At 37.8% G+C, this 27,263-nt stretch overlaps 1 protein-coding gene across 4 annotated transcripts in view; it reads right to left on the reverse strand.

Annotated features, from left to right (window-relative positions):
- Nucleotides 1-3,297: 3,297 nt before the first annotated feature.
- The window catches only part of iqsec2b (IQ motif and Sec7 domain ArfGEF 2b), a 100,262-nt gene continuing 76,296 nt past the window's right edge, over nucleotides 3,298-27,263 (reverse strand). Inside the window, exons 1-14 of one of the 4 annotated variants that reach the window (XM_051116893.1) lie at nucleotides 21,123-21,635; nucleotides 19,214-19,496; nucleotides 18,802-19,128; nucleotides 15,210-16,255; nucleotides 14,909-15,070; nucleotides 13,740-13,862; nucleotides 13,326-13,492; nucleotides 13,035-13,174; nucleotides 12,739-12,864; nucleotides 12,491-12,590; nucleotides 9,533-9,694; nucleotides 9,048-9,245; nucleotides 8,807-8,877; nucleotides 3,298-6,517 (exon numbers count right to left, since the gene is read on the reverse strand). In XM_051116893.1, the coding sequence (XP_050972850.1) occupies nucleotides 5,306-6,517; nucleotides 8,807-8,877; nucleotides 9,048-9,245; nucleotides 9,533-9,694; nucleotides 12,491-12,590; nucleotides 12,739-12,864; nucleotides 13,035-13,174; nucleotides 13,326-13,492; nucleotides 13,740-13,862; nucleotides 14,909-15,070; nucleotides 15,210-16,255; nucleotides 18,802-19,128; nucleotides 19,214-19,496; nucleotides 21,123-21,127 (4,122 nt within the window). In that variant the 5' untranslated portion in view covers nucleotides 21,128-21,635 and the 3' untranslated portion in view covers nucleotides 3,298-5,305. Of the gene's footprint in view, nucleotides 6,532-8,806; nucleotides 8,878-9,047; nucleotides 9,246-9,532; nucleotides 9,695-12,490; nucleotides 12,591-12,738; nucleotides 12,865-13,034; nucleotides 13,175-13,325; nucleotides 13,493-13,739; nucleotides 13,863-14,908; nucleotides 15,071-15,209; nucleotides 16,256-18,801; nucleotides 19,129-19,213; nucleotides 19,497-21,122; nucleotides 21,636-27,263 lie in introns of those variants that run through there. The other 3 variants (XM_051116892.1, XM_051116894.1, XM_051116895.1) reach the window with 3 other exon arrangements.

Below are 27,263 nucleotides of genomic sequence, written 5' to 3' on the forward strand. Positions count from 1 at the left end.
ATGCAGGTAGACGTGCGGACGTGACGCGGAGTGATATTTCACCTCTTTCTTGGAGAAGTAGTTCCAGTGAGTAAAATTTGCGCAGAAGAGGTCAAGCGATGTATGCGATAAACAAAATGGGTAGCGACGACTAGTGGCAAAACATCAAAATAAACAACTCATACATTTAAAGGGATAGTCATCTCTGACATCATTTTACTCAGGCCATTTTTAATAGTTGGGTTGGATTTTCTACATCTCATAAAACTTTATCAGTATTTGTGTTTTTAGTATTTATTTTTTTTTAATCCTATTCTTTTTTGTAGGTGTGTATTGTGTGTAAGATGCTCTGTTTTTGTTTTTAGGGTGACTTTTTAACATTCTGTCAAGGGTCTATAGATGAAAAATAATGTTTATTAATATGCGTTGCCCCCTTAAACAAATAATCGAAATTAAAATTTGGATCAGATTATAATTAAATCTGGAAATACATACTATTACACAAACTATTTTTTTTTCTCAAGGTACACTTTAAGAAAGACTGATTCATTGCTTCCTTTTTAAATTATTTATATAAAATGCATATTTTACATTTAAATATGAATTTATATTTTATATTTTTTCTATAATATAAAAATGTAATATATACTGTAAACATAATAATAATAATAATACTGGGAAATAATATTAAAATGAATACAAATCTTATATAATGCTATTCAGTATTTCAGTATTAATTAGGTTTTGCACAAATGATTTAACATGTTCTATATATATAAATAAATTCTATCATTATTTACTCAATTCAGTTTTGTGATGAAGTCTGTAATGATTAATATCAGTAAAAATTGGATAAGATAGTTAATAAATGATTCAAATTAAATATTTTTTTTTTCTGCAAATTAGGCAGTGTGTAATTTCTGGTCATTTAAACATGCATTACTTTCATGGTCATTAATGTATTATTTAATTTTAAACAATTTTAAGCATATAAAGTTGTAGCATAGCCAACTGTAAATATAGGCTATTCAATGTTTTATTAATTAGGTTTTTTTATAATAGGGTTAAATTAAGTTTTGCACATAAAATATGTTCTTTTACTGTTTTGATAAATATATGGGCCATTTTACAGAACTGGTGCAAAGTCAGAGTTGGAAACATATTATAAAAAATGTGTCTTTTCCACAGATTTTGTATGTATGCAAGTTGTTTAATATCCAAGGTATACATTTCTGGTAATTGTGCAGTCAGTTGTCATTAATCTATTAAGATTTTGCTTACATGTGCCATGTAAATATATTTTTCACTATTTTATTAAAACGTTTTCAGGTAAATCAATAACAATTACAATTTTAACAATATTATAAGTGTGATTTATGAGATTTGTTGTATTTTGAATCCAAATTTTCTTTGTAAAAGGCAAAAAGTTGATCATAGTGATTTCAAACTTAAAGATTCATTAATCTGAATATACATTGGACCAAACACTATCATAACATCTTAGCTGATAATTCAGTATACTTTATTTTTGACATAACATCCCATGTTTTAGTAGTAACTGTACTAAATGTAGTTTATTTCCTCAAATATGAATGTTATGTGTTCCCTTTCGTCACTACTGAAACAATGATGACATGTTCGGTCATGACTGTTTCGGTAGTGACATATTTATGAAATAACACCCAAAAACTCGATGATGTCACTACTGAAACTTCACCAAATGTTTCGGTCGTGACAGTTTTAGATACTTTTGAACCTAGCTCAAAGATGCTAATCAGCACATGGTTAGCTAGCACAGGTCTGAACAGTTGTATACATATAAAAAGTAAATGTTATGAAATAACTCCCAAAAAAGTGTGCTTAACTGCAGAAAAATGGTGTTCGGTAGTGACGTTCCTTATAAGTTACACACAGATTTTCAGATTTTTTAACACACTTACTTCAATATGTTGAGGCCTATCTACTCACCATGTGGATATGAGAGAGAGTGACACATAAATATTTCCTGATCATAAATGTAGGGGTGTAGTTAAAATCAGTCTCAGCCAACAGATTAAAAATACACTGTTTCAGTAATGACATGAAAATGTGGAAATGTGTTTTTATGAGACAGCAGTTTGTAGAAAATCTGTAGAAAGTTCCATATGTGTAGATAAATAGATATCTACAGTATTTGCCCATCTCCAAGTAAAAACTGAAATATATAAACAACATTATGATTAGAAGCATGCTAAAATAACAAAAACAACAACAACGCAATGGACTACTTCCGTTTAGAAAGCTACGGCTCAGTTATTTCCGGTTATGTACATTTTAAACAACGGAATAAGCAGTAGTACCAACTATTAAATGGATAGTTAACCCAAAAATGACTGTGAATCTGTCATCATTTACTCACCCTCATGTTGTTGCACATAAAAAGATACAATGAAAGTTGAGGCTGATAGTCTCTAGCATCTTGTGTTTTGTGTTCCACAGAAAAAAAATGATACAGGTATAAAAGGTTAAATTAAGACACACAGAACAATGAGTTGTGTTAGGACACTTTATATATATTTTTATTCATAATATTAGGCAATAAATATTCACATCTCTCCAAATTTGCTTAATTTCATATATTATCTGTACACAAATAAGATGACTTCATATACCTTTTTTTGTTGTTTCAAAATTACACTTCTGCTTTGACATACACACTTGTACAAGTTTACAGATAAAATTGTCTTCGATCAAAATAAATATGCAATAATCATCTACACGTAATGCCACCTCCCCATACACATTCACACAAACGTACCCACACACACACATACACTCATACACACACCTTTGACACTTCCCATTCCACTGTCAATATTAAATCATACTATGACAGTCTATGTACAGTTTGTTACAGAGCTCAGTAAATACAGACATACTCATGCAATAAAATTCACAGCGGGAAGACGAACAGTTGATGAAAAAGATTATGGGAATTATTAATCAAATAAAGTACATGGTTAATAAGTTATGGATTTCTAATCTTTACATTCTGTCTCATTTCACATCAGTATGTGGCTATGTGTGTAACCATATTTAACCGGAGCCCCATTTCCACTTTATTTAGTACTGTGGAGCGCTGATCATATGTAATTAGCATAGAAAGAGATGGCGTTTTGAAAGGGTAGCAAAAGGGCATAAATATCTTACACACAATAACTGAGCATCACATCAAGACAAATAATACTGAGCATCTGCATTAAGCCCAGTCCAGAAATATATAACAGCACTTGAGATCACATTATGCATCCACACAAACAAAAACTTCAAGCAGTACACTAAGGCCTTACTGAAGGCTAAATTACTTTGATTTCTCATAAAGGTAAACTGAAATCCTTGTATTGATGTGAGAATTCATTTATATTGGTTCTGACATCTTCCTCCTCTCCTCCATTATACAGAGGAAAAAAAGAAGAAGGTTATTGAAAACTAAACTATGGCGTTATGTTTTTAGCATGTCAAAACAGGCTGCCTTGCAGCCCAAACCCTAAAATCAACAGCACACAAAACATCTTGACCGGTACATAACTTCTGTTTAAAAAAAATGAAATAATACCCATATCAAAGTCTCCAACATTCAAGGACACTTGTAAAGACAAGTGTGTTTGTCCATAAAAATCATCAATAACAATAAAACACATCCTTGACACTTCACAGTTGAATGTCAAAGCATGAGAAAACTTTTCTTATTTACAAGTATCTCTTGTATTTTCTCAAATTTATAATATCTGTAATTTTATAACATAAAAGAAGAATATATTCAATAAAATTGAAATTCATAGCAAACATTCATATAACAGCGTCAAATAGAATCAAAAACACCTTGTAAAGTATGATTGGCAGTATTAATGCAAGGAAACTGCATAATACAGGCATTTCAGATGAGAAGATTGATGACAAATAAAGAGGCAACAATCTTTCGTGGAATGTTTCCTTCATACGTGTGTCACTAGCCCTCATATAGGTAAAAATAGTTCAGCTGGAAAATGTTTCTTGTTTAATAGAGATATATTAATTTAATATAGATCAGAAAACACATTCGTTTATAAAGTGCCTTTTGTTTTCACATTCTGGGCCTTGACGACTTCACTGGAAAATTACTATAAATGTACTAAGAATTTAGATATGGATGATAACGGTCACTAACTTGTAGAATGTAGAATAAAAACAATGTTGTCATGAGAAAATGTTTAGATTTTAGGCACAATGCTTGAAATTTAACACAAAATAAATTAGCTTGTTATAGATCAAATCATGAACTGAAACAAGGTATTGGTGCAACCAATAGATAGATAGATAAAGTGTAATACAATATTACCGATATATTATTTTATGTTAAAATATTGTATTTTATATACATAGGTTAATAATTCCGATGGACGTTGATTCTAGGATGATTACAAACGGCACATCCACATACAGTACAAGGCTTTTTACAGCTGACTAGTCTTAGGAGTGGAAGAGTGGTCAGGCCAATACTGACAAACTTCAAACAATCATACCAGGTGTAAGATATTTGCTTTGTAGATATATCTCTATTAACACTCAAATATATCGCCGTTATAGTAGATGTATACAAAAAGAGCAGTGGAGCATTTAAAATTATTTCGCAAGTAGAAGCTGGACATCAATTTAGTGAAAAGATTATTGCATCCTGCAAATGCTAATGACTAATGCTTAACATGATTAGTGGAATGTCTGAAATCATTATACTGTGCTTTGATCTTCATATCCAGCACAGCATTATTTGTATGGTCTCTGGTCTTCTTATTTCCTAAAACAAGTTCTCAGGTAAAGCAAGGTACTCAGTTTCTCCAATGCCTGTGATGATGAATGCAAAATGCAACCATTTTATCTTAACTTTGAGCTATGGCTATATGCAACTGAAGCAAGCTTGTGGACATTTTATGTTTGAGTTTGTGTGTCCACGTTTGTAGTCCCTTTACATGCTTATAGAAGCCAAATCAATGACATCTACAATAGCTAAATTGTGTCTTAAATGTTCATTATTGTTGTTGGGTATGTATCCAACAGCACTGATCTACCTGAGAGCCTCCATCGGTATGATCTATGTGTGTTTGTGCTGTTTCGCCTTGGTGGGTGCCTTCGGTTACACTTGAGGGAAGCGCAGGTGAAAGTAGCAGAGTCTCAGCAGGCTGCGTTTCTTTTTCCCACTGGCGTTGTTATCGCCTTTGGCCCTGCCCGCCTCCTCCAGCCTCGCGGCGGTCCCCCCCTCCAACCACCAAAGGACCCCTCAGCGACCCCCAGCCTCGCGACTTCCCCCGGCTCACACTACCGTGCTGATCCGGTTGGTAGGTTTGGATTTGGCGCGTTCGACCGTGCCCGTCCCCCCAGGTACGGCTCCAGTCTGAGCCGGCGAGGGCCCTTGCTGGGCCCCGGCCTGTGAAGGGGGGCCTTGGTGCTGGGGGGGGAGAGGGGAGAGAGGCGTAAGAGGGGTAAGGGGGGAGGAAGGGGGGGGTAAAGGGGAGTGGGGGGGGGGAGGGGGAATGGAGGACAACGGAGGATACTGGGGCAGATACTGGGCGGCCGGCGGCGCGTGGTGGACAGTGCCGGACGCGGAGACTGGAGGCGGCTGAGTGGGCGCAGGGAAGGGCGGAGGAGGAGGGCTGGCGAAGACGAAGTGAGGTTGGTGCACGGGGTGGGAGCCCGGGTGCGGCGTGTGGACGTGCGCGGGATGGGAGTGTGCGTGCGGGTGCGGCTGCGAGTGCGACAGCGTGAGCGGGGGCTTGCTGATGGCGCCCCCTCTGGCCGAGTGTGTGGGCTGCGTGTGGAATAGCGCAAACTGCGGATGAGGGGAGAGTGGGGAGTGAGGAGAAAGGGGGGGGGAGGGAGGCCGGAGCCCATGTTGCCCATGCTCCCGTAGCGACCCTGCAAAGTATGCTGGGAGATCGGCTGGTACGGGGAGTGCACGGAGGGGTTGGGGTGCGGCCGTCGTGGCAAGGTGACCCGCTGAAGCGTATGGTGGCCCTGCTGCCCAGATGAGGGTACGGTCTGTGTATGGAAGCGATGGTGGTGGTAGTACGGGGGCGGAGGCTGCCCACTGACACTGTTGCTGGTAGTGTGGCAGTACTGGGCGTGCAGGGCCTGGATCTTGGAAGGCCCCCCGCCCTCGCCCGGGCACAGTGAGGACGGGGACAGAGGCGGCGGCCCTCCGGTAGTCGGCGGGGCCACAGGGGCGGGGTAGGGTGGCCCCGGGGGGATAATAGGGCCCGGCGCTTTGGAACGCTTGCCCCCAAACAGGGAGCCCAGGAAGGATCCGGTGCTGTTGTTGCTGTTGCTCCCAGTCCCAGTCGTTCCTCTCTCGTTGCTGCTGGAGACTGGCCCAGCGCCAGTCACCGCAGGTGTGTGTTGCTGCCCCGGCCCACCCCCCACCCCCACTCCGGGGCTCAGGATGGGGCGGTGAGGCCGGTAGTCTTCTGTGCCATAGCATCCCGGGAGCACAGTGGCTACTGGGTAACGTTGGTGAGGCCGCGGACTGCTAATGATGGAACCCTAAGACAAAGAGAGTTGGGGGAAAGGAGGAAAGAGAGCAGGGCGGCAGAGCCAAAAACCAGGAAGGAAATGTAGGCAATAAATGAGAAAGACAAGAAAAATATAGTAAAAAGGATACAGAGGGAATGGTTGTTTCAGTGGGTGGGGAGGAAAAACAGGGGTGAGTTGATTAGGGTAATGAAACAACATTCTGTCGGCAGCATAATTCAGAACATAATAATACAAACACATGCAGCCAACTATCTATTATGTGTCCCGAATGCCAATAATGCCAGTGTTTATATTTTTGTAAACTCAAGGGGGATTTAATTTCTGTTTTGTGTAATGGTCAAAACCTGTGTTAACAGGAAATGACTCATCTGTGTAGTTGCCATTAACGTCAAAATGAAACAGCATTGTAACCCGTTCTGCTTCTGTAATCAGTCAGACAGAATATTCAAATGAGATTAAAAAAGGAGGTCACTTCTCTTACTGGAAAGACTTCAGAAAACTGAAATTGAAAATGGTTTCATATGAGTCCTCAAACGCTGTTTCAATCAGTTGAAAATCATAAAGCAATTAAGAAATCAATAAATCAAGTGTGAAATGGAGAAATGGTGAAAAAATTAAGAACATGTACCAGTCAAAAGTTTTTGGACAATAACATTTTTAATGTTATTTAAAGAAGTCTCTTCTGCTCACCAAAACAAAACAGTTATTTTTTATATATATATATATATTTAAAATCTGAAATAAAAAATATCTTATCTTTATCTAAAAATAAAAATCTGAAGTTCCAGTTTGAATCAAATTATTCGTGATACATGATCTGAAGTCCCAAACTGAATCAAATGATTCATGAACCTGCACCAGTCTGCACAAGTCTCTTCCAATCACTTTGCGACACAATGGTTTAACTGGTTCAGAGTTTAAAAAAACTCAGTTTCTTATTCATTCAAGCACACTTCAAGTACCTCTTTGGGGATATTGCCATTTTCAAGGGTTTTTCAAGCCTTAAATTTCAAAATATCAAATTCAAGTACTTTAAACACTTTAAGCACCTAGTACAAACCCTGATGATAGAAATAATACTTTTATTTAGCATGGATGATTTACATTGATCAAAAGTGATGATAAAGAAATTTATAATGTTACAAAAGACTTCTATTTCAGAATTTTTTTTTTTTTTAGTAAATCAGAATATTAGAATGATTTCTGAAGGATCATGTGGAATAATGATGCTAAAAATTCAGCTTTTAAATCACAGGAATGAATTACATTTTAAACTATATATAGTAACAATATTTCAAAATGTTACTGTTTTTGCTGTACTTTGGATCAAATAGCAGGCTTAGCGAGCAGAAGAGACTTAACAAACATCAAAACATTAAAAATCTTACTGTCCAAAAACTTTTGGCTGATAGTGTTGATATATTACATAATTCAATAGATTATTTTTATTTGACAATCAAAAATAATCAATTAAAATGCAGATAAATAGCCAAACAGAACTGCAATATTGGATGTACCAACTTGAGTAAATAATAATTATAAATAGAAATGGAAAGTAGGCTTATATTACTTCTTCTAAACACTTTTTTTTCAACATCTATTGCCCTATTATTGATTTTCTGCTGAACGAGGAAGTGGCACCCAATCTGCTGGTGCTATAATAGAAGCTATCTTTGGTCGATGCTGTTTCATGTGTAAATCATTTCATGACTGCCCACATAGAGCACTGATGATTTATGTATAATAAAACAATGTGTGTGTATTAAAAAAATAAAAAAAGGTCTATTTTGATTTCATACTGGCTTAGATTTATGAGAGACACATAATATAAAGTAGGTCTCAATATTAAAATCAACAAAACTGATATCACACAGTCACTAGTCCATGCATCGCACTCCACAAACCAAACATATGCACGAACCACGTTCAAAACAATAAAATGCACAACAAAACAGAAACGAGATGTATTTACATATCGCAATGTCATGCTTTGATTCTGGGTCAATGAGATGTCTTCCAGTCCTTCCGGTCTACGAGATATTCAACAATGTTCCGAATGACTGCAGATCTTCACATGCAGTCTCAATGGCCGATGTTATCGATTCATTGCCTCAATCATGTGTACATTAACATTCCACAGACCACACATGGTCAAACAAAATGCACACACATGGCTCTTTGTCTATGGTTAGGACGCATGCAAGATGGCGTCGTGTTTTGTGTGGGAATTCCAGGCAGACATGCGGGTGGTTCAGGATTGGGGACTAAAGCTAAAGATACAGACCTCTGCTTCACTCAGACTTACTTCCATTGTACTGTCAAGGGAACCAACGCTGTTTCTGCGGCCGCGTTTCCCTGTTACCCAGTTAGCAGATGTCAGTCACAACTGCAGTGTGTGCAGGTGTGAGTGAGTGTAATCTAATGGCAGTCAGTGTTAACAGAATTTTTATTTTCTGGTTGACGTCTATCTGGTTTATCACACCCAAAAATTACATTTTAAACTGGTTTCCAGTCAAGTGTCTCACCTGATTCAGACAGGTCCCTCAGTGAGGAGCTGAGAGCAGTACGTTTGAGGCCCTCTCCTGGTGAATAGTTGTCATCTATACTAGGCCTTCCCATAGTGCCATTCACCACTTCATTTTTAACCCCACCCACTCCTCCTGTCATAATACTGTTGGTGAGCAGGCTGGGCCGCATTACTCCTTTCTGCTTCTCCAACTCAGCTGCAGGTGGACGAAAAGAAACATCAGTGGATGGTAAATGCAGTAACGCCCTAAATCCTAATCAGGCACAAGATTTCCAGCATCCGGTAATTTGTCTGTACACATCCTAAAAGCAATTTTACAATGTGCTATTTTAATCTTGTTTACTGTGTTTTCTGTGAGTCATGGGGTTGACCAGATAAGCAAATTGTAAATCTATGATGGTAATGTTGTGGTAAGCCACAAGTAGAGGGCGCCAGAATAAAGTGTAGTTGATTTATGAGAGCAGCAGAGGGCACTGTACTCACACTCCACTCTGTATTTCTCCATTTCCTGCACCTCAGCAATGCTCTCCCTCAGATCACTGACAAAACGTGTACGGTCCTGTTGACTAGGGGCCGTGAACACAATCAAGACTTTACGCTCACCGCCCGGAATAGCTGATGTTAGTCTGACACCATGAGGGTAGTCTGGGGGAGAGAGACAAACACATTATATTACATTACTATGACATTTTTGGTACTACAGGTTTGAATTAAATGGTTTAAATGATGTTTTAGAGCAGCAAATATAGCTGCAAGCAGTGATTACCAGGGTTCAAATGCTTTAAGGCATTTAAGAGCATGAAAAAAGATGTTATTTAGCAAGCTTGTAACCAACTAAATCAATGATTTTAGCAAAACCAGTTAATTTACCATAAAAGTATTATGTTTTTTAGCGTTTATCACCGTTATAGCACCAGCTATGGTCTGATCTCCTTAATACTTTGCAAGCTCACCAGGTTTCGTGAAGTTTTGAGTTTTTCTTTAGGCTTTATAGGATTTCGGGTAAATTTGGACAGGCCCCTTTTCTAAGCAACCCCATTAATTATTTTTTTTTTTTGATAATTATTGACCTAGAGAGTCCAGAGAATTGTACTGCAGTGTAAAAACCAAGGACCAGTTTAAAAAAAAATAGGTTTTTGACATCTTCTCAATCATTTTACAAATGATTTGATTAAAAGCAGTGGTTCTAGAGGCAAAGTTGTCCAGAATGAGGAATTCTATTGTGTGACATGAATATGGCACGTATGTGCGAAAAACCATGTGGCTCACAGTTTAATCTGAGGCATGTGTTTTGTCCGGCGTGAGCCAAGGATTCCAACGACATAGCCTGCAACTGACGGTTTAGGACAGGGATCACCAGACTCTGTCCTGGAGGGCCGGTTTCCTGCAGAGTTTAGCTTCAACCCTAATTAAACACACCTGAACCAGCTAATCAAGGTCTTACTAGGTATGCTAGGAACTTCCAGGGAGGTGTGTTGAGGCAAGTTGGAACTAAACTCTGCAGGAAACCAGCCCTCCAGGATCAAGTTTGGTGACCCCTGGTTTAGGAGTTCAGTTTCAACACTACGTGCTTGAACCCCTAATTTATATTAACAGTCTGTATTGATGCACTTTTTCAGGTCTATAAATTAAAAATTTTAAATTCCCTGATATTTCTAGGTTTTCCATGATCATTGACACCAAAGTTATAATAATTACCAGCTTTTTGAGAAAATTGTAACTTAAACTTGGGTAGTCAGATTTTTTTTTTTAAATACACTTCTGTTTGAAAGTCTTAATAGGATGCATTAAATTGATCACATGTGTAATTTAGTTAAGGCATTTATGTTACAAAATGTTTCAATTTCAAATAAATGCTGTTCTTTTAAACTTTTTATTCATCAAAATATCCTGAAAGAATTTATTATGATTTTCACAGAAATATTAAGAAGCACAACTGTTTTTAACTGTGGTAATCCACCTTATTCTTCAACACGGAAGTAAACTGATGGGCGAGACTGGTTCATTAGCCACTATAGGGAAATAACAATAACAACATCCAGTAAATGGTAAAACTATTTGCACTACATACCAGCATGTTTATGATTACGATAATACATTAGAATAATATGGTAGGACACACCTATTTGCAAAATCAAGCAGCAAAACGAGGTGTTTTGCACAGCTAAAAATAACTGAAGGCGGATGAGACCCATAGAATTTACAAATGGGTGTGCCCGCTCTTACAGGAAGAATAAGGTGGATAGTAAGAAATATTTCTTGAGCAGCAAATCAGCATATTAGAATGATTTCTGAAGGATCACGTGATACTGAAGAATGAAGAATTTAGCTTTGCACCAAAAGAATAAATGTTAAATATTTTTAACAGTTTAAAATATATTGTCATAGAAAACTGGTTTTAAATTGTAATATATATATATATATATATATATATATATATATATACGTATATATGTGTATATATATATATATATATATATATATTACAATTTAAAACCAGTTTTCTATGACAATATATTTTAAACTGTTTAAAATTTTATTTTTACTGCTTTTTTGAACAAATAAAAGCAGTCTTGGTGAGCATAAAAGACTATACGCATTAGTGCTGCCCCCTAATGGTCAACTAATCATTAGTTGACGAAAAGATGCTTGGTCGACCAAAATTTTCTTGTTCACAGAAAAAAAAAATTACACAGGAAGTTTTGAAGTCACGCAGTCTGTGACAGACAAATCGTTAACAGCTGGTCTATGTGGTAATACAGTTCATCGGCATCTTTCGAATCTGTAATAACTCTACATTTATTTGTGCACACAAACAATAACCAAACGTTGTGCTTTTGTAAAATAACCAAAGCAAACAGGATGCGCTTTCTGCCGTCTTGGTCTCTGTAAACTTGGGCATGAAACTTTCAAACTCTGTGTGACATGAAAAAATATATCTATAAAGAGTGAAATGTCTGCTTTCAAATAAAACCAATTCAAATAGAAAACAAATATTTTCAGGTAATGTAATCTGTATGAAACGTGCATACTGGTGCATCACTACTGCAGAGATGATGAGTCAGTGTCACAGACTTCATTTATAAACTAACTAGAAAGAGCTAGTTTACCAATACATTTTTAAAACGGTAATGGAGTCTCCTTGCTGTGTTTCCCACACACATTCATAATTATTATATCTGCCAGTGTGCTGGCGCAAGCTTTTTTTGCGTGCGCTTGAGTGTTTATTAATCGTAGGCAAATAAAGGCTCATTATTATGATTTATATGGTTTATCAATAAATGTGCAACTAATAGTCAACTAATGCTTAAAATGAATGACTACTAGTCAACCAAAAAAAAACTTTAGTAGAGGGCAGCCCTAATAAGCACTTTTTTTTTTTTTTAAATAAGCATTACTTCAAACAAAGAAATACAAAAATTAACCAACTTAAAATCTTACAGGAGTTCTGGAACATGTGAACCTGCATCTCGACCAGAGGAAAGGACTGTCTGAAACTGTATGTTACGGAGGTTTTCTTCTTCTGGAAGATCTTTGTAACCTTGCAATATAATAACACAGAAAAATAACCACAAGGCATTTTAATGTGTAGTAACAATACACATTCATGCTGAAAAGATGTTGCTAAAACTGCTTGAGATCAATTCAATTTGTATGCATGAATAATTTATTTATGTTATTTGCATTACCACAAGCAGATCGTTGAAGAGGAAGACCTCTCTCTGGTGAACTCCAGACCTTTGAGGACGGTTGGGGTCCGGGACTTCATAGAGCTGACAGCAGCACACTAGTCTGCGGTGGGGCAGAGACAGGACCTACACACAGAGCAGATGTTTACATTTACTTTAGAACAAGCAGTTCATCACGCAGCTCAAAAAGTATGATTTTACACTGCAAGAACACCTCAAAGTAACAAATCAGGTCTCAAAGATTCGGTATTCTCAACAATTCTAAAAAGATTTAAAAACGCCTCAGTAGAACTCACAGGTTTCTTGCCCACTATGACTCTCTCCACCGCCTGGACTTGAGAAACATGGTCATCGTTGGTTCTCAGTTCCCACTTCTGAATGCGCTGGTAGATTCCAACAAGTAAGTCACGTGGAATGTCCTGACCATTATCCACCCCTGAGAAAGAGAGAGAAAAAAATGTCATGCATACAAGAAGAGATTTTAGTGTACTTGCAAAATCCTTGACAGTTACGTGCAATATTTGAAAGCAGATTGAGAATGTGTTTGTGCCAGTGTTTGAAGTTTGAGAAGGAGGTTTGAAAACCACCTCTTAAGTTTTTGATGAAGTCATCCAGTTTCATCTTTCTCTCCGCTTTGATGTTGGGGCTGTACATATCTGTGTTGAGGAGGATGATGGCAAAAGCTAGGATGAAGATGGTGTCTGGGTTCTGGAACTGTCTTACCAGAGCTGGATTACAAACACAGTACCTTTGGCTACAAGACAGATGCAGAAAGAGATATAGCATTTGAGTCCAAATATTTGAGGGATAGATAAAACCTGTTTTATAAACATGTAGTTCTAGATTTGAAATCTGTGATGCCACTGTTAAAAAGCTGATATATGTGCAACCACATTGACCACACATCAATAGCAATTTTGTTTTAATAAGGTCACTTAATTATGTTAAAAATCATTGTAACCTACAGTCTCTCAAGTGTTTAACTAAGCACATTCACATACCTGAAAGCCTCAATAAGTCTTTCCACTTTTTGGGCCTCTCCTTGGACTTTTATCTGAGCTTGAAATTTCCTCAGAGCATCATCGAGATCCATTCCGGAAAAGTCCATTTCATCCACAACACAACTGAGAAAAACAAAAGTAGAAGAAAATGTTATACGTCTATACATGCTCAGGCCAAAACATGCATTTATTTGTTTGTGGATCAAGAAAAAGCTAAATATGTCTGTCTTTATTTTCTGTGCATTTTTTTATTTAGTATTGTCCAGAATACTGTATTGCTCTATTGCAAGGGTCTTTAGGCTCCACAAACCCCAAAGGAATCCACCAATTATTGTATGGTCTCAAAAATGAAAACATGCATGGAACAAAAGTGCATTATTAGGTAAGAAGCTAAATATATAATTTTCCCAAAAGGATCCAAATGAACTAAATAAAATTAAAATGTAGAATATGTACATTAATAATAATTATTTTAAAGACTTTGTATTTTTAGCACCCTTAACAATGTACAGTACATTCATTAATATTAATAACCCGTGTATGTTATTACATGCCAGACCTACACAACAAATGCAACAAATTTTATAGTATATTTACTGGTCCCCAGTCTTTCTATCCACTAACAGGTCCTTGGCCTTAGAAGGTTGAAGACCCCTGCTCTATTCCACTGCGAACTAAATCAAGTGTATTATATTGTATACTTAAAATATAAAACGCAAGTCTATGTTTCCGTTTAGCATGAGATAACTGAGGATTGTTAGAAATTGTTACCAAATTTTTTAAAAAGTTATTTGCCCAGCAGGCACACAACTTTATAAGACACTGATATTTGGTTAAATTTCGGTTGCAATGTCAGTTCGACGTCTAATGTCAACATTAATTTGATGTCCAATACCGACATCAGCTGATGTTGATATTTTGTTCTTTTTAGATTGTGTAACCAAAATATAATTTTAAGTCAAGGTCAAACTGACATCAAATACTGACGTCAACTTGATTTTCATTTTCAACCAAAATGCAACGTCTGTCTGACGCTGGGGTCCAACGTCAACCTGACGTTACATTGACGTCCAGTGCCTGCTGGGTTGTTTGACCATTTGTCATTTTCTAAAAGACTAAACCATTAAACAATTTCACTTCTTTTTAGAAAATCTATTGTGTGCACTCACTCCAATACGTCTTTGTTGAACTGTTTCTGTCTGTTTCCAAGGAATTCTCCAATCATCTGGCGACTCAGGCCTTTTCTCTCCAGGATAAAGCGAGCAATGCCCACTGGTGTGTCTGACACAAAGCCCTTCTCAATCAGGTACTGAATGCCCTTTTCTGGCTTCCTGCAGTCCAAAATAAATTATCACAGTTTAATCATGTTTCAAACAGAAGCATTTAGTTTCCTTTATTTTTAAGTCATAGTTAATGTTAAATGGTGGGAGTGTTGTTGTATAAAAGAGCCAGTGTTTCATTTTCTCTTACTTGTTGAAGAGGTTGAGTCCGATGCGATATTGTCTTCTCTGAACAACGTCATTGTTAAAGGCAGGAGAGTCCCAGCTGTGCCGACTTTCTCTCTGGTAGGTCTGTTTCCCTAATGGGGGCAAGGGCTCCCGCAGACTGTCCCTTGAAGAGGAGCCTGAGCTGCAATTAATAGTCTCATTAGAGTTTGTGGTGGAGTTCAGTGAGTCATTATCACCATCTGAGCAGCACTGCTGCTCCAAGCCACCAGGAGGCAGTGGTGCTGAAGAGGAGGATGAGAGCGGTGTGGCTGGGGGCTGTTGAGGAGAGGAGGAGGACGAAGGAGTGTCAGGGTACTGGTGATGATGGTGGTGGTGGTGGTGATGGTGATGATGGTGAGCCATGTGTTGCGGGATGTGTGACGGTATTGACCGGCTAGCGGGACGTGTTTGACCTTGTGCAGTTGTCGAGGATGTTGAACGAGCATTAGGATTGTGCTTTAATGTTCCTTGAGGTGATCCTCCTGCTGAGTCCTGCTCGTAGACTAGTTGTCTGCTAAGGGAGCCTCGGTCTGAGCGGTCACTCATGTCCACTGAGCTGTCACTAGGTGGCTCAATCGTAAGTAACGGTAAGTGTCCTCCACGTAAACGATAATCACGGCACTCTGTGCAAGGTGTGCTTCGGCGGCTATTGCTGCTTCCTCCTCCTTCCGTGTCACGGCTATCTTCCCTACCACCCACCCCGCTTCCAACACCCCCCCAAAACTCAGTGTCTGTGCTGCTAGGGGCCCGGTCTAGAGAAAGTGGTGAGGAAGGTAGTCCATCGTCCATGTAAAGTGTGACATCGCTGTAGGAGGTGGCTGTGCTATCCTCATGCATGCTCAAGCCCCCTGTACCTCCTCGATCCCTGTCTCCAAGACCTCTCCGTAAGGACGCATGGCTGTTGCTACTCCATATGCACTCGCCAAAGTCATCTACGACACCACTTCCGTCTCCTATACCTTCCTGGGAATCATCTCTGCGTGGTCGACATGTTAGGGCGTCATCAATGGAGTCGGCCAAGGACTTCACCTTGAGTAAAAGAAATAGATACTGTCAGACAAACCATACAAAACCCTTAAAGTCCTAATGAAATCAAAATTGAATTTTTTTGGCTTTTAGTATGAATATGTTGTGCTCCAAAACAACAAATGACATCACCCTGTACTTCAGCTTCTCATCAAACTTTCTGTCCAATCAAATGCTCTCTAGAATCCAATGCGTCTCGCCCCCTACACTATAAAAAGCTGCAGCTGAAATCGCTCACTTGTTCACAGAATTAGTATTTTCTGTACGGTGAATTACACTATATAGGGGATATTGAACGATTCAGACAGTGTAAATATCGCTTTATGTCACACGAACCGTTGCAATGCACGTACAGTCTGCTCCGGTCTAGAGGGCGCAATCATATGCACGAATCGGCGCAGACCACAAAACATATCGGACACATTTGAATTCTACAAATAAAGCTGTTTTATATATATACAATGCGATATAGATGAGATTGTGGCTGTCATTCACTGTCAAAGGCGGTTTTACCGAGCTCAACAGCTCTGGCCCAAGCTGTGATATAAACGTTAATGGCTAATTAAAAAAAGGGGGCGGGACTACTGGGTATATCCCTCCCTCTCTTCCTGTTTCAGTTTAAATGACGTCAACACATAGAATAACTCTGCATGTTTCAAAGCACTTCAGTGGACCTTTAAAGGTACAACTTTTGGCGCTTTTTCCCTGCGTGATGCGACTCAGAATGGCTTGGCTCGCTTTACTTTGGCTCGGTTTGCTTTTCCACTGCAGTCTAGTATCACTTTAAAGTGGGTGAGATTACAAACTGATCATTATAGTTGCGCCACCACCTCGTCTTCTGACCATGATACAGCCATTTCTTATTTCAAGTTATGTGCGACGGTAGTTTAAAGGAGTAGTTCACTTCCAGAGCAAAAATTTACGGATAATTTACTCACCCCCTTGTCATCCAAGATGTTAATGTCTTTCTTTCTTCAGTCGATAAGAAATTATGTTTCTTGAGGAAAATTTTTTTTAGGAATTATCTCCATATAGTGGACTTCAATGGTGCCCCCAAGTTTGAACTTCCTAAATGCAGTTTAAATGCAGCTTCAAAAAGCTCTAAACGATCCCAGCCAAGGAAGAAGGGTCTTATCTAGCAAAATGATTGGTCATTTTCGTAACAAATTGACAACTTCTATACTTTTTAACCTCAAACGCTTGTCTTGTCTAGGTCTGTGTGAACTCTTTTTTCCGGTTCAAAAACTCCCATCTTCAAAATCGTCCTACATCGCTGCCAAAGGACCAACCCAGTGTTTACAAAGTGAACATGTAAAGAAGATCAAATGCCTTTACAAAACAGGTAAAACAGCGATGTAGGACGATTTTGAAGTTGGGGAGAAAAACAAGATGGGAGTAAAATGTATTGATGTATTGACCCTGATTACAGACTACGCATGTGCACCGCAGAGAATAGACAAGACTAGCATTTGAGATTAAAAAGTATACAACTGTCAGTTGGTTTCGAAAAATACTAATTGTTTCACTAGATAAAACCCTTCTTCCTTGGCTGGGAGCATTTAGAGCCCTTTAAAGCTGCATTTAAACTGAATTTTGGAAGTTCAAACTTGGGGGCACCATTAAAGTCCACTGTATGAAGATAATTCCTGAAATGTTTTCCTCAAGAAACATAATTTCTTTACGACTGAAGAAAGAAAGACTTGAACATCTTGGTTGACAAGGGGGTGAGTAAATTATCTGTACATTTTTGTTCTGGACGTGAACTAATCCTTTAAAGCAAATTGTTTAAAAAGCTGTGCAAACAAATATACTGTGATGGCTGTGGTAAAAATACTGTGGTGGCTGCTGCTGACCAATCAGTGATCTGCAGTATTTACATGTCACATTGTAGTATTGGTATGCCTTGACTGGAACCTTAACCGAGGTGGTACTAAAAAAATACCAGGTACTAGGTACAGTGGAAAAAAACCCAAAAGTGAGCCATACCATGCAGTGTAAAAGCACCATTTGTTGTGCATATTAGTACCTTAGAGTAGGAGTATATACTATACAGAGCTACTATGAGCCTTTTAGGAGTAAACAAAGTTGTCCCTTTAAGGGTACTGGCCCGGGGACAAGTTGTTGTACTCCTAAAGGTACAATTTTTGCACAGCTCTTCCAAGAGTCAAGCAACCACAGGATAGGTACTTTCACATAGCATTATCTGGCCATCATCTGACAGTTTTGGGATGCTGCTGATGAAAATCTTACTGTAATATGAAAAAATTTAAACTGTCTGATCACGTAAGGTGTATCCACAAACTGTGGACACTTCCCCACTGAAAAGACCAGGGGTGCGTTTCCCAAAAGCAACTATAGTCCCATGTTCCAGCGTTACCAATAGAGCTGCACCATAGTTAACTAACAATGCTTTGGAAAACACACCCCTGATCAGACAGGTGTGCAGAACTTTGACCAGTAGTCTTTTTGGTAAAACTAGTTGACCAAAAACATCCTGCTGGTTAAGCTATGTTGGGGAGAGTTCGGATACAGTCAGACTGAGTACTAACTTGTTTTGAGAAGGAGTCCTCTAGGTGGGTGTAATCCGGTCGTGGGGAGCTTGGTTCTGTGGTGCAGGTTGGAGAATGCGGAGGACCCATTCCTGGACTGTGACTATAGTGAGTCGGGGTGGGAGGTTGAGGCTGTCGGTCATCAAACGAGTACTGCAGTCGCATGTTGGAAAGGATGATGCGGCGTGTCATGCGGCTCTCAGAAGCTGAGCTACGCAGGCGCTCAAAGTTCTTGTTCATACGATATTGACGGAATGCTGTCTGGATGGTTCGTGCTGCTCGTCTACTCACGAAGTAACCTCCATATTTCTTCTCCAGCATCTCCACCTGCACAGCAACAGCTTTATCAGTTATATCTGCTTCAACAGACTGTGACCATGATGAATCATTATTCTACTTTTCCATGCCTTACCTTCTTGTCTTGTAGGTCTGTAGAGAGTTCATAACTGTCGGATAGAGCTTTGCACCTTTTGTTCTCTTCTTCCTCTTGCTTACGTAGGGCCAAGCTAGCTGGTTGGTTGCGTGTACGCTGTGCCCAGGCAAGGCTGGCTGGGCTTGGAGGGGGCACGAAAGGCACCCGAGGGCCTGGGGGCCCACAGCTGTTGTCTCCGTAACGCTCAGAGCTGTGCACGTAAGGAGATTTACTGGAACTCTCTGAAAAGGGACGTGAAGCTGAACTCTGGGTTTCTTCCTCACTGAAAGGGGTGGGTGAGAGAGAGAGGGAAACAGAGAGAGAGATAATAATTCAGAGTCTAAAACGCCCCCATAATGAGAGGATAAGATAAAAATCTCAAGCAACTCAGGAATTCATGACATTAATCATTTTCCACTGACGTAGCATTTTGACTTTGAGGAAAGCTTTAAACAAGGCAAATGTCCTAAACAAGCCTCAGGCTTTCCTAGAATTATCACACCAAGAAAATTAGAGCAATTCTAGTTATAATTAAGATTCGTAACTAGAGAGAGTCATGCAAGTCGGTGCCTTAATGAGAGCTCGGTTTCCTGTATCTAAGATTATAGTTTATATTTAAACTAAATTCATCAGTATGTCCTGTCTGAAACTTGCAATGCACCAGTGAATTTCCTGTCAAATCAGCTTCTGTTTTTGACTTGCACATCTGTGGCATCATATCCAACCTGTTTTTACCTCATCTCTACGCTATTTGCACGTCCTCATATTGTGTTTCTCTCACCACAGCTCTCATCCCTAATGACTTGTAGTCTTGCGCTGCCATAAGTGACTCACTTATCCTGCAGGGTACCATCAGACCAAGTGTTGATACACATACCAACAAACATACGCAGCATACATAATGACATCAATTATGCAACCTCACTCAAGGGCCTTCATACCAAAGTATAACATGAAACAGATTCCTACATCTTCTGAGGAAAATGCAGGTGGTGCTTTCCAGTCTAAAACTTACCACACTCTATGAGGTTACCAGAGCATTGCTTTGTGGTTGCGAAAGTGTTCTGAATGGTTGTTAGCACATTGCTATGTGTTTGCTAGGATGTTCTGGGTTGTTGTTAGGTGCCTGCCTATGATGGCTCACATCCTGGCAATTAAATGCAATTTAAACCCTTTTTACCCATTTTTTCATCTGCCAGGCAAAAGTTGTAATTCCAGTTGCTTGGAAAAGTAATAACAAACTTATCCTCAGAAATCCACACAATTTGATGTATCATCTACGCCGGTAGCACAAACAAGTTATACAATGATGCTTAACACTTTGTGTTTATAGTGTGCAAACACCACTGCATAAGAAATGACAAAATAACAACAAAGGGTCTATTGACACAGGAGCTCAGTTTACAGGGTCAGTCACCCCAGTGCAGAGGCGTTGACCCCTTAGGTTTGCCATGGGAAACACAACAGCATGTGATCAGAACTCATAATCCTGACACAGCTTTCTGACAGGACAGTGTGTGGGTACTTCTGAATCACTGCAGGCAACTTCCTGTTCTGTATGAGTCAGTGTAAGTCAGAGGAGGTTATTGAAGGCAAGATATTATCATATAATGCTAATGTATCACAATTCAGACATCTTACGAAACTCTTCTCATTTGTTTAAATCATTTCTCACTCTCAAGCCCACACAAAGACACTTGCTTGGATGCAAACAAACTTTGTTTTGGTGTTTATCACATGTAACAGGTAACCATTACACACCTGTCCTGTCCAGAAAGGGCCAGTTTGTACAAAAGCACAATACCCTCCATTTGCCCTCTAATGTATGTAGGAAAACAACCTGCTTATAACACAACAGCACATGTTAGGGTTAAATAAAATAAATCAGAAGCTTTAACTGTACACTTACCACATTTATTAAAAAGACCCGAGTAGGTGCGTAAACCCACGCACATGAACATCCACCCTGACAACGAGAGGGAGGTTTCGCTTCCTTTAAGTCCAAATTTGGCAAGGAGATGTTGAAACCTCCTGGAATTCACCAAGTGCTGAACTTTGTGGCTTTAGAGTCGTTCTGCAGTTATGACCGACTGTCAGGAGGTCACCACCACCACATAGTCACATGGCAGTGCTTAAACCCTCCCTCCTCCTATTCTCTCCCCCTCGCTTTATTTACATTACACAAAGTGCGCTGGTGTAGTTGACTGAAGGCAGTAGCTCGGAAAGAGTGACCGGATATGTCACTGAGGCTAGGGTTTCGCGCCAATCAGCTTTAGGATCTCCTGCGATGCTTCCATTTATCATCTTCACTGTATTAATCATCTATGACAGTCATAAAAAGCAGTGTCCCACTTCTCCGTCTGTTGTGCTGTTCTGTTGTATTTTCCACGCCTAATATGGGTGGTTTCCTGTATTTGTATGGAGTGGACAAAAGATTGAAGGGAGGGAGGAAGATACAGCAATTGCCTATGAGCTGTACTGTGGCAGTTAGGAAAACTAAATCATAAATTTGATCTCTTTAATGTTTCTCGTAGAAAGCAGTGACTCCAGTAATCTCACATTTAAGAAGAAATATCACAGAAATCTCAAACTGTGTTGATATTTGGCAAAATGAATAAGGCAGCAAAGAATTTAAAATACAAACTCAGTCATTTCTCATATCCTTAATAATCCAAGCCAAGCAATCCACCTTATTTGTACATTTTATGGGTCTGGCTTCCAGTCTCATCTGCGTCCAGCTATTTTTAGCTGTACAAAACAGCTTGTTTTTCTGCATGATATTGCAAATTGGTGTGTCTTACCATATTATTTTAATGTATTATCTTAATTATGAACACACTGGTTCAAAACTGAGGCAAAAGTTATGCTTAAAATAGCTGAGTTCTTAGTTGTGTTTCATTTAAATCTCTTGAAATATACAGCGATATAATTTTCCTCTGAGTACTTCAAAGTAAGTCAACTTGAATACAGAACCAAATAGTTGCAAATTTATTCCAATAATCAGATCAGATCATTGGCCTGAAGCAGTGTGTTTATTAGGAGAACAGTTTAAACATAAAAATTCTCTCATTATTTACTCATGTTGTTCCAAACCTGCATGATAGTGAAATCGTAAGGGCCATCATTGCTTTTCTGTGCACCATCCAGCGCATCACTTCACTTCAGTAGGTGGTTGAAATACACCTTTTACATTGATACACAGAAATGACAGAAGAAGCAGGTAACAATTCTGCCACCTACTGAATTGGAGAGCAATGTTAGAATTGAACAATACAATTTTACTATTAAACTTGTGCCATATGCACTTCTTTAGCTGCTAGTTCTGTGTGCTGTATTAAGCATTTAACACAATATACTGTCATTGTATTGAATTCCATAACTAAATATTCATTAAATTATATCTTTTTGTGCTCCAATTTAAGAAAGAAGGTCATACATGTTTCAGAACAACATGAGAAGAAATAAATGACAGAACTTCTGATTTTGGGTCCCTAGTAAAAAAGTAATAGATTTAAAATGCATTTATTTTATACTAAGTATAGTTCAAGTCTATTAGCGTGTTTACTGACTTAACGCTCGAGACGTACTGATGTAAAAATTGTAATTAAACTTTATTTGGAATACTACTTGTGCACAATGCACATTTCTTAATATTAAGCCCAAAATATGTTTTAATGTCACTACTGATGATGATTGTATGATCTTTAAATATTTAGCGTTTAAAGAATAATATATTTTAAATTGTACAAGGTATACTTGCAATAGTTCCACTTTCGCACAATTATACATATTTAAAAGAGAAGTCCACTTCCAGAACAACAATTTACAGATGATGTACTCACCCCCTTGTCATTCAAGATGTTCATGTCTTTCTTTCTTCAGTCGTAAAGAAAATATGTTTTTCGAGGAAAAAATTTCAGCATTTTTCTCCATATAATGGACTGCTATGGTGCCCTGATTTTAAACTTCCAAAATGCAGTTTAAATGCGGCTTCAAACGATCCCAAATGCAGTTGTAAACAATCCCAGCCAAGGAAGAAGGGTCTTATCTAGCAAAACAATCAGTTATTTTCATAAAAATAATAAAATTTATATACTTTTTAATGTCAAACACTCGCCTTGTCTTGCTCTGCCTGAACTCTGTGTATTCCAGTTCATGACAGTTAGGGTATGTCGAAAAACTCCAATAGTATTTTCTCCCTCAACTTCAAAATTGTCCTATATAGCTGTTTTACCTTTTTTGTTAAGGGTGTTTGATCTTCTTTGCATGGAAGGAAGACATGAACATCTTGGATGACAAGAGAGTCAGTAAATTATCTGTAAATTTTTGTTCTGGAAGTGAACTTCTCCTTTAAGTACATAATATGTAAATGTATTTGTAGTATACATGAGAAAAATGTATTTTAAATACATTTTAGTATATTTATTTTTTCACTAGAGGTGAACTACCCCTTTGAATGGCTAATAGTCAGACAACTACCTGAAAACAAATTCTAGATTCACTATCAACACTAAGTGTATTTACTCAAGCATTTGCAATGATGTAATTGTTTTCTTTGCAAATATTGATTATCAGATGACATCACATTTCCACAGTCTGAAAAGTGCAGTTGATACATGTAGCTACAACTGTTTAAACATACACACTGGTAGCCTACTTTACATATGTAAATTGATTAGTTTCAAAGTTGCTTTAACTGGGTTTCTATTGGCATTAGCACTGCTTTCTAGTTCTAGTGACTTGGAACCTGCATTTGCATTAAGGTACATCCCATAAACTTCCTCTGAATGAATGCTGCCAGATATATCACAAAGGTTTAAGCAACCACATAGCAATGCACTTAAACTTGTTTTACTTCTGTTTTACTTTAATACTGGTTAGGTAGTTGCCCATAGCTTAATTTAGCCCTTCACTGCAGCATGATGTAGCAATGCAATCTGGCATCTGCTGCCCACATTCAATGACAAACCTGTAGTGCTGTTTTATTCTGGGAATTCTGCTCTAACATCTGCTCATAAAATTGTCGTCTTGCATCTCACATCTTCCTTTTCCTCATTCCTCCCACTCCTCCCACCCACTCGCTCTCACACACACATGTAGGAGTGAGGGAGCTAGGGTTGCTTAGTGACAGTTGCCGTGAGACCACCGTGGGAGGTGAGGCAGTCATTAGAAAGAGTGTTGCTATAGATACAGAGCACTAATACAGTAACCGTGGGTGTTGCTGGATAAGTTGCAGGTTGTAAGATTGTAAGACTTTGAATGTTACAACAGATATATAATATATACTACATCCGTGGTTCCACAAAGAACCTTTAGCATTCCATAAAAGGTTTCTTTATAGTGGAGAAAGGTTCTTAAGATTTATATTAAAAGGTTCTTTTAAGAATTGTTCACGGAAAGGTTCTTTGGAAAGCCAAAAATGGCTCTTCTATTGCATCACTGCTAAAATCCTCTTTTGGAAACTTTATTTTTAGGAGTGTATTCAAATGTAGCTGCAACCTTTCAAAACAATGTGCGTGACATAATTGTGAAATATAGATTTGATCAATATTTAAATATAGCTGCAACATGCGTACATTTTAGGAAAATGTAAAACTTTCAATCTTTATTATCAAACCTTTTTTGTAGGAGTAGGAGAAAGAGAAAAAACGTGCATTAGAAATGACAAAAAAAGGATGAATTTAACTCTAAACTGGTGTATTATGCTCATCATGGTTCATGAAGTCATGTTATTGATTTCTTTCTAACTGTATTAAGTTTAAAATTATTATTTACACTACTAAGATTTTTAATGTTTTTAAAGAATTCTCTTCTGCTCACCTAGCCTGTATTTATTTGAGCCAAAGTACAGCAAAAATGTAAAATATTTTAACTATTTAAGATAACTGTTTTCTATTTGAATATATTTTAAAATGTAATTTATTCCTGTGATTTCAAAGCTGAATTTTTGGCATCATTACTCCAGTCATATGATCCTTCAGAAATCATTGTAATATTCTAATTTTCTGCTCAAAAACATTTATTATACATTTTTTAAGGTTTATTGGATGAATAGAACGTTCAGAAAAACAGCATTTATCCGAAATAGAAATCTTTATAAGTAATAAATACATTATAAATGTCTTTATCATCACTTTCAATCAATTCAAAGCATCCTTGATAAATAAAAAATATTGTTTTTTTATAATCCCCCCCCCCAAAAACACACACAAAAATAAAAAATAAAAAATTATGCTTACTCCAGACTTTTGATAATATGATGGTGTATAATGTTACGATAGCTTTTTATTTCAGATAAACGCTGATCTTTGGATCTTTCTATTAATCAAAGAATCTTGAAAAAATGTACTCACCTGTTTTAAATATTGATGATGATGATGATGATAATAATAATAATAAAATGTTTCTTGAACAGCAAATCAGCATACTAGAATGAATTTTGAAGGATCATGTGACACTGAAGACCAAAGTAATGATGCTGAAAATTCAGCTTTAATCACAGGAATAAATTACAATTTTAAATATATTAAAATTGAAAACTGTTATTTTAAAAAATAAAAAAATATTACTGTGTTTGCTGTACTTTGAATTAAATAAATGCAGGCTTTGTGAGCAGAAGAGACTAAAGTCTTACTGTTCAAAAACTTTTGACTGCACAGCAACAAAGAATTTTTTTAAAAATCTGGTGATGTGGCTAGGAGTGTTGGCAGATCTCACTAGAAAAATAAGCATCTTGGCCATATAAACTTAATCTAAAAATAAAATTCTCAAAAAGTAATTACATATATATAACCGTCTATTTAAATCATTTAATATATTTTGGCTTTTGGTGTAGGTGAGGGACTAGGGAAGGCTATAAGAGGACTAATGGCATTATGTCTTGAACAGTAGGTGGGCCAAACACTACCACTGACCCAAATATGAAACTGTATTGGAAATAATCTCAAAAACACAACCCACTACTGGCCATATTTAGAAACAACTTCAAAAAAGAAAAAGTCCAGCATCGCTTATAATGAGAGGTGGTAGCTAGTTTGTTGTTTTTAGGCCTGTTACAGTTACTGAATCACCCAGGTCCACAGTGTAAAGTGGAATAGATTATTCATTTTTACAACCAGTGAAATTCCGGAACTTCCTTTTTAGGTTTAGCTGTTTTCTTTCAAGTCAAAATGTATATTCTATTCAAAGTGTAATATTCTTTATTGTCTTTATTTAGGTCATAGTTGTAGTTTCCAGTGAGCAAAACAGTATAACATTGACAGAGCAGCCAAGTGACCTCTAATTAACCCACATGATTATGATGAGTGAATGTTTTCTTTTTTAGTATTCTCTTTTATAATACAACAACCGATCAAGTGTTTAGCAATGTGTTGGTCTGTTAGAAGCTGAATAATCAATATCAGTCCTTTATTAAGAATGGGTAAAGGCTAAACGAGTCAATACAGTATATTTATCCAAGAGTTTTTGTTGCTATTTTTCTCCAGTGTTATAAGAGACCTATCTTTACTCTTGCTTTCAGTTTAGAAGGAAGTGGTTCAGCCTTGTCAAGTGCTTGTTAAACAGACAGGAATGTTGTAGGAACTTGCTGAGCAGGTTGCATCAGAAACATAATATGCCCAATTAATCTTTTCTAAGAACTAAATGCTCAGCATATTTTGCTCTGCAAATACATTCACACACACCAGAGCCAGTTTACATTCAGCGGCCCCAAGAGGAACTTGAACACTTAAGCCAAGTTTTAAAATGGCAAACTAAGTGGCATTTATGTAAAGAAAGACAGCATAAATAGACTCCCAAAAAATGAAAATTCTGTCGTTTACTCACCATCACTTTGTTTCAAAATATGGTGCTTGTTTATTCCTTAAAATATCTTCTTTTGTGCTCAAAAGAAAAAGGAACAACTTGAGGGTGAATAAATGAAGACAAAATTTTAACAAAAAAAGTCTGAAAGTATAAAACAAATATGTTGTTCAAAGACAAGTGAAGAGAAGTACTTGGGCACTTTTTGATTGTGAAATTATAAGAGAAAAGGTCTAATGTAATTTATTGG

Source organism: Labeo rohita, chromosome 8, assembly GCF_022985175.1.
Source record: "Labeo rohita strain BAU-BD-2019 chromosome 8, IGBB_LRoh.1.0, whole genome shotgun sequence".
NCBI classification, from domain to species: domain Eukaryota; kingdom Metazoa; phylum Chordata; class Actinopteri; order Cypriniformes; family Cyprinidae; genus Labeo; species Labeo rohita.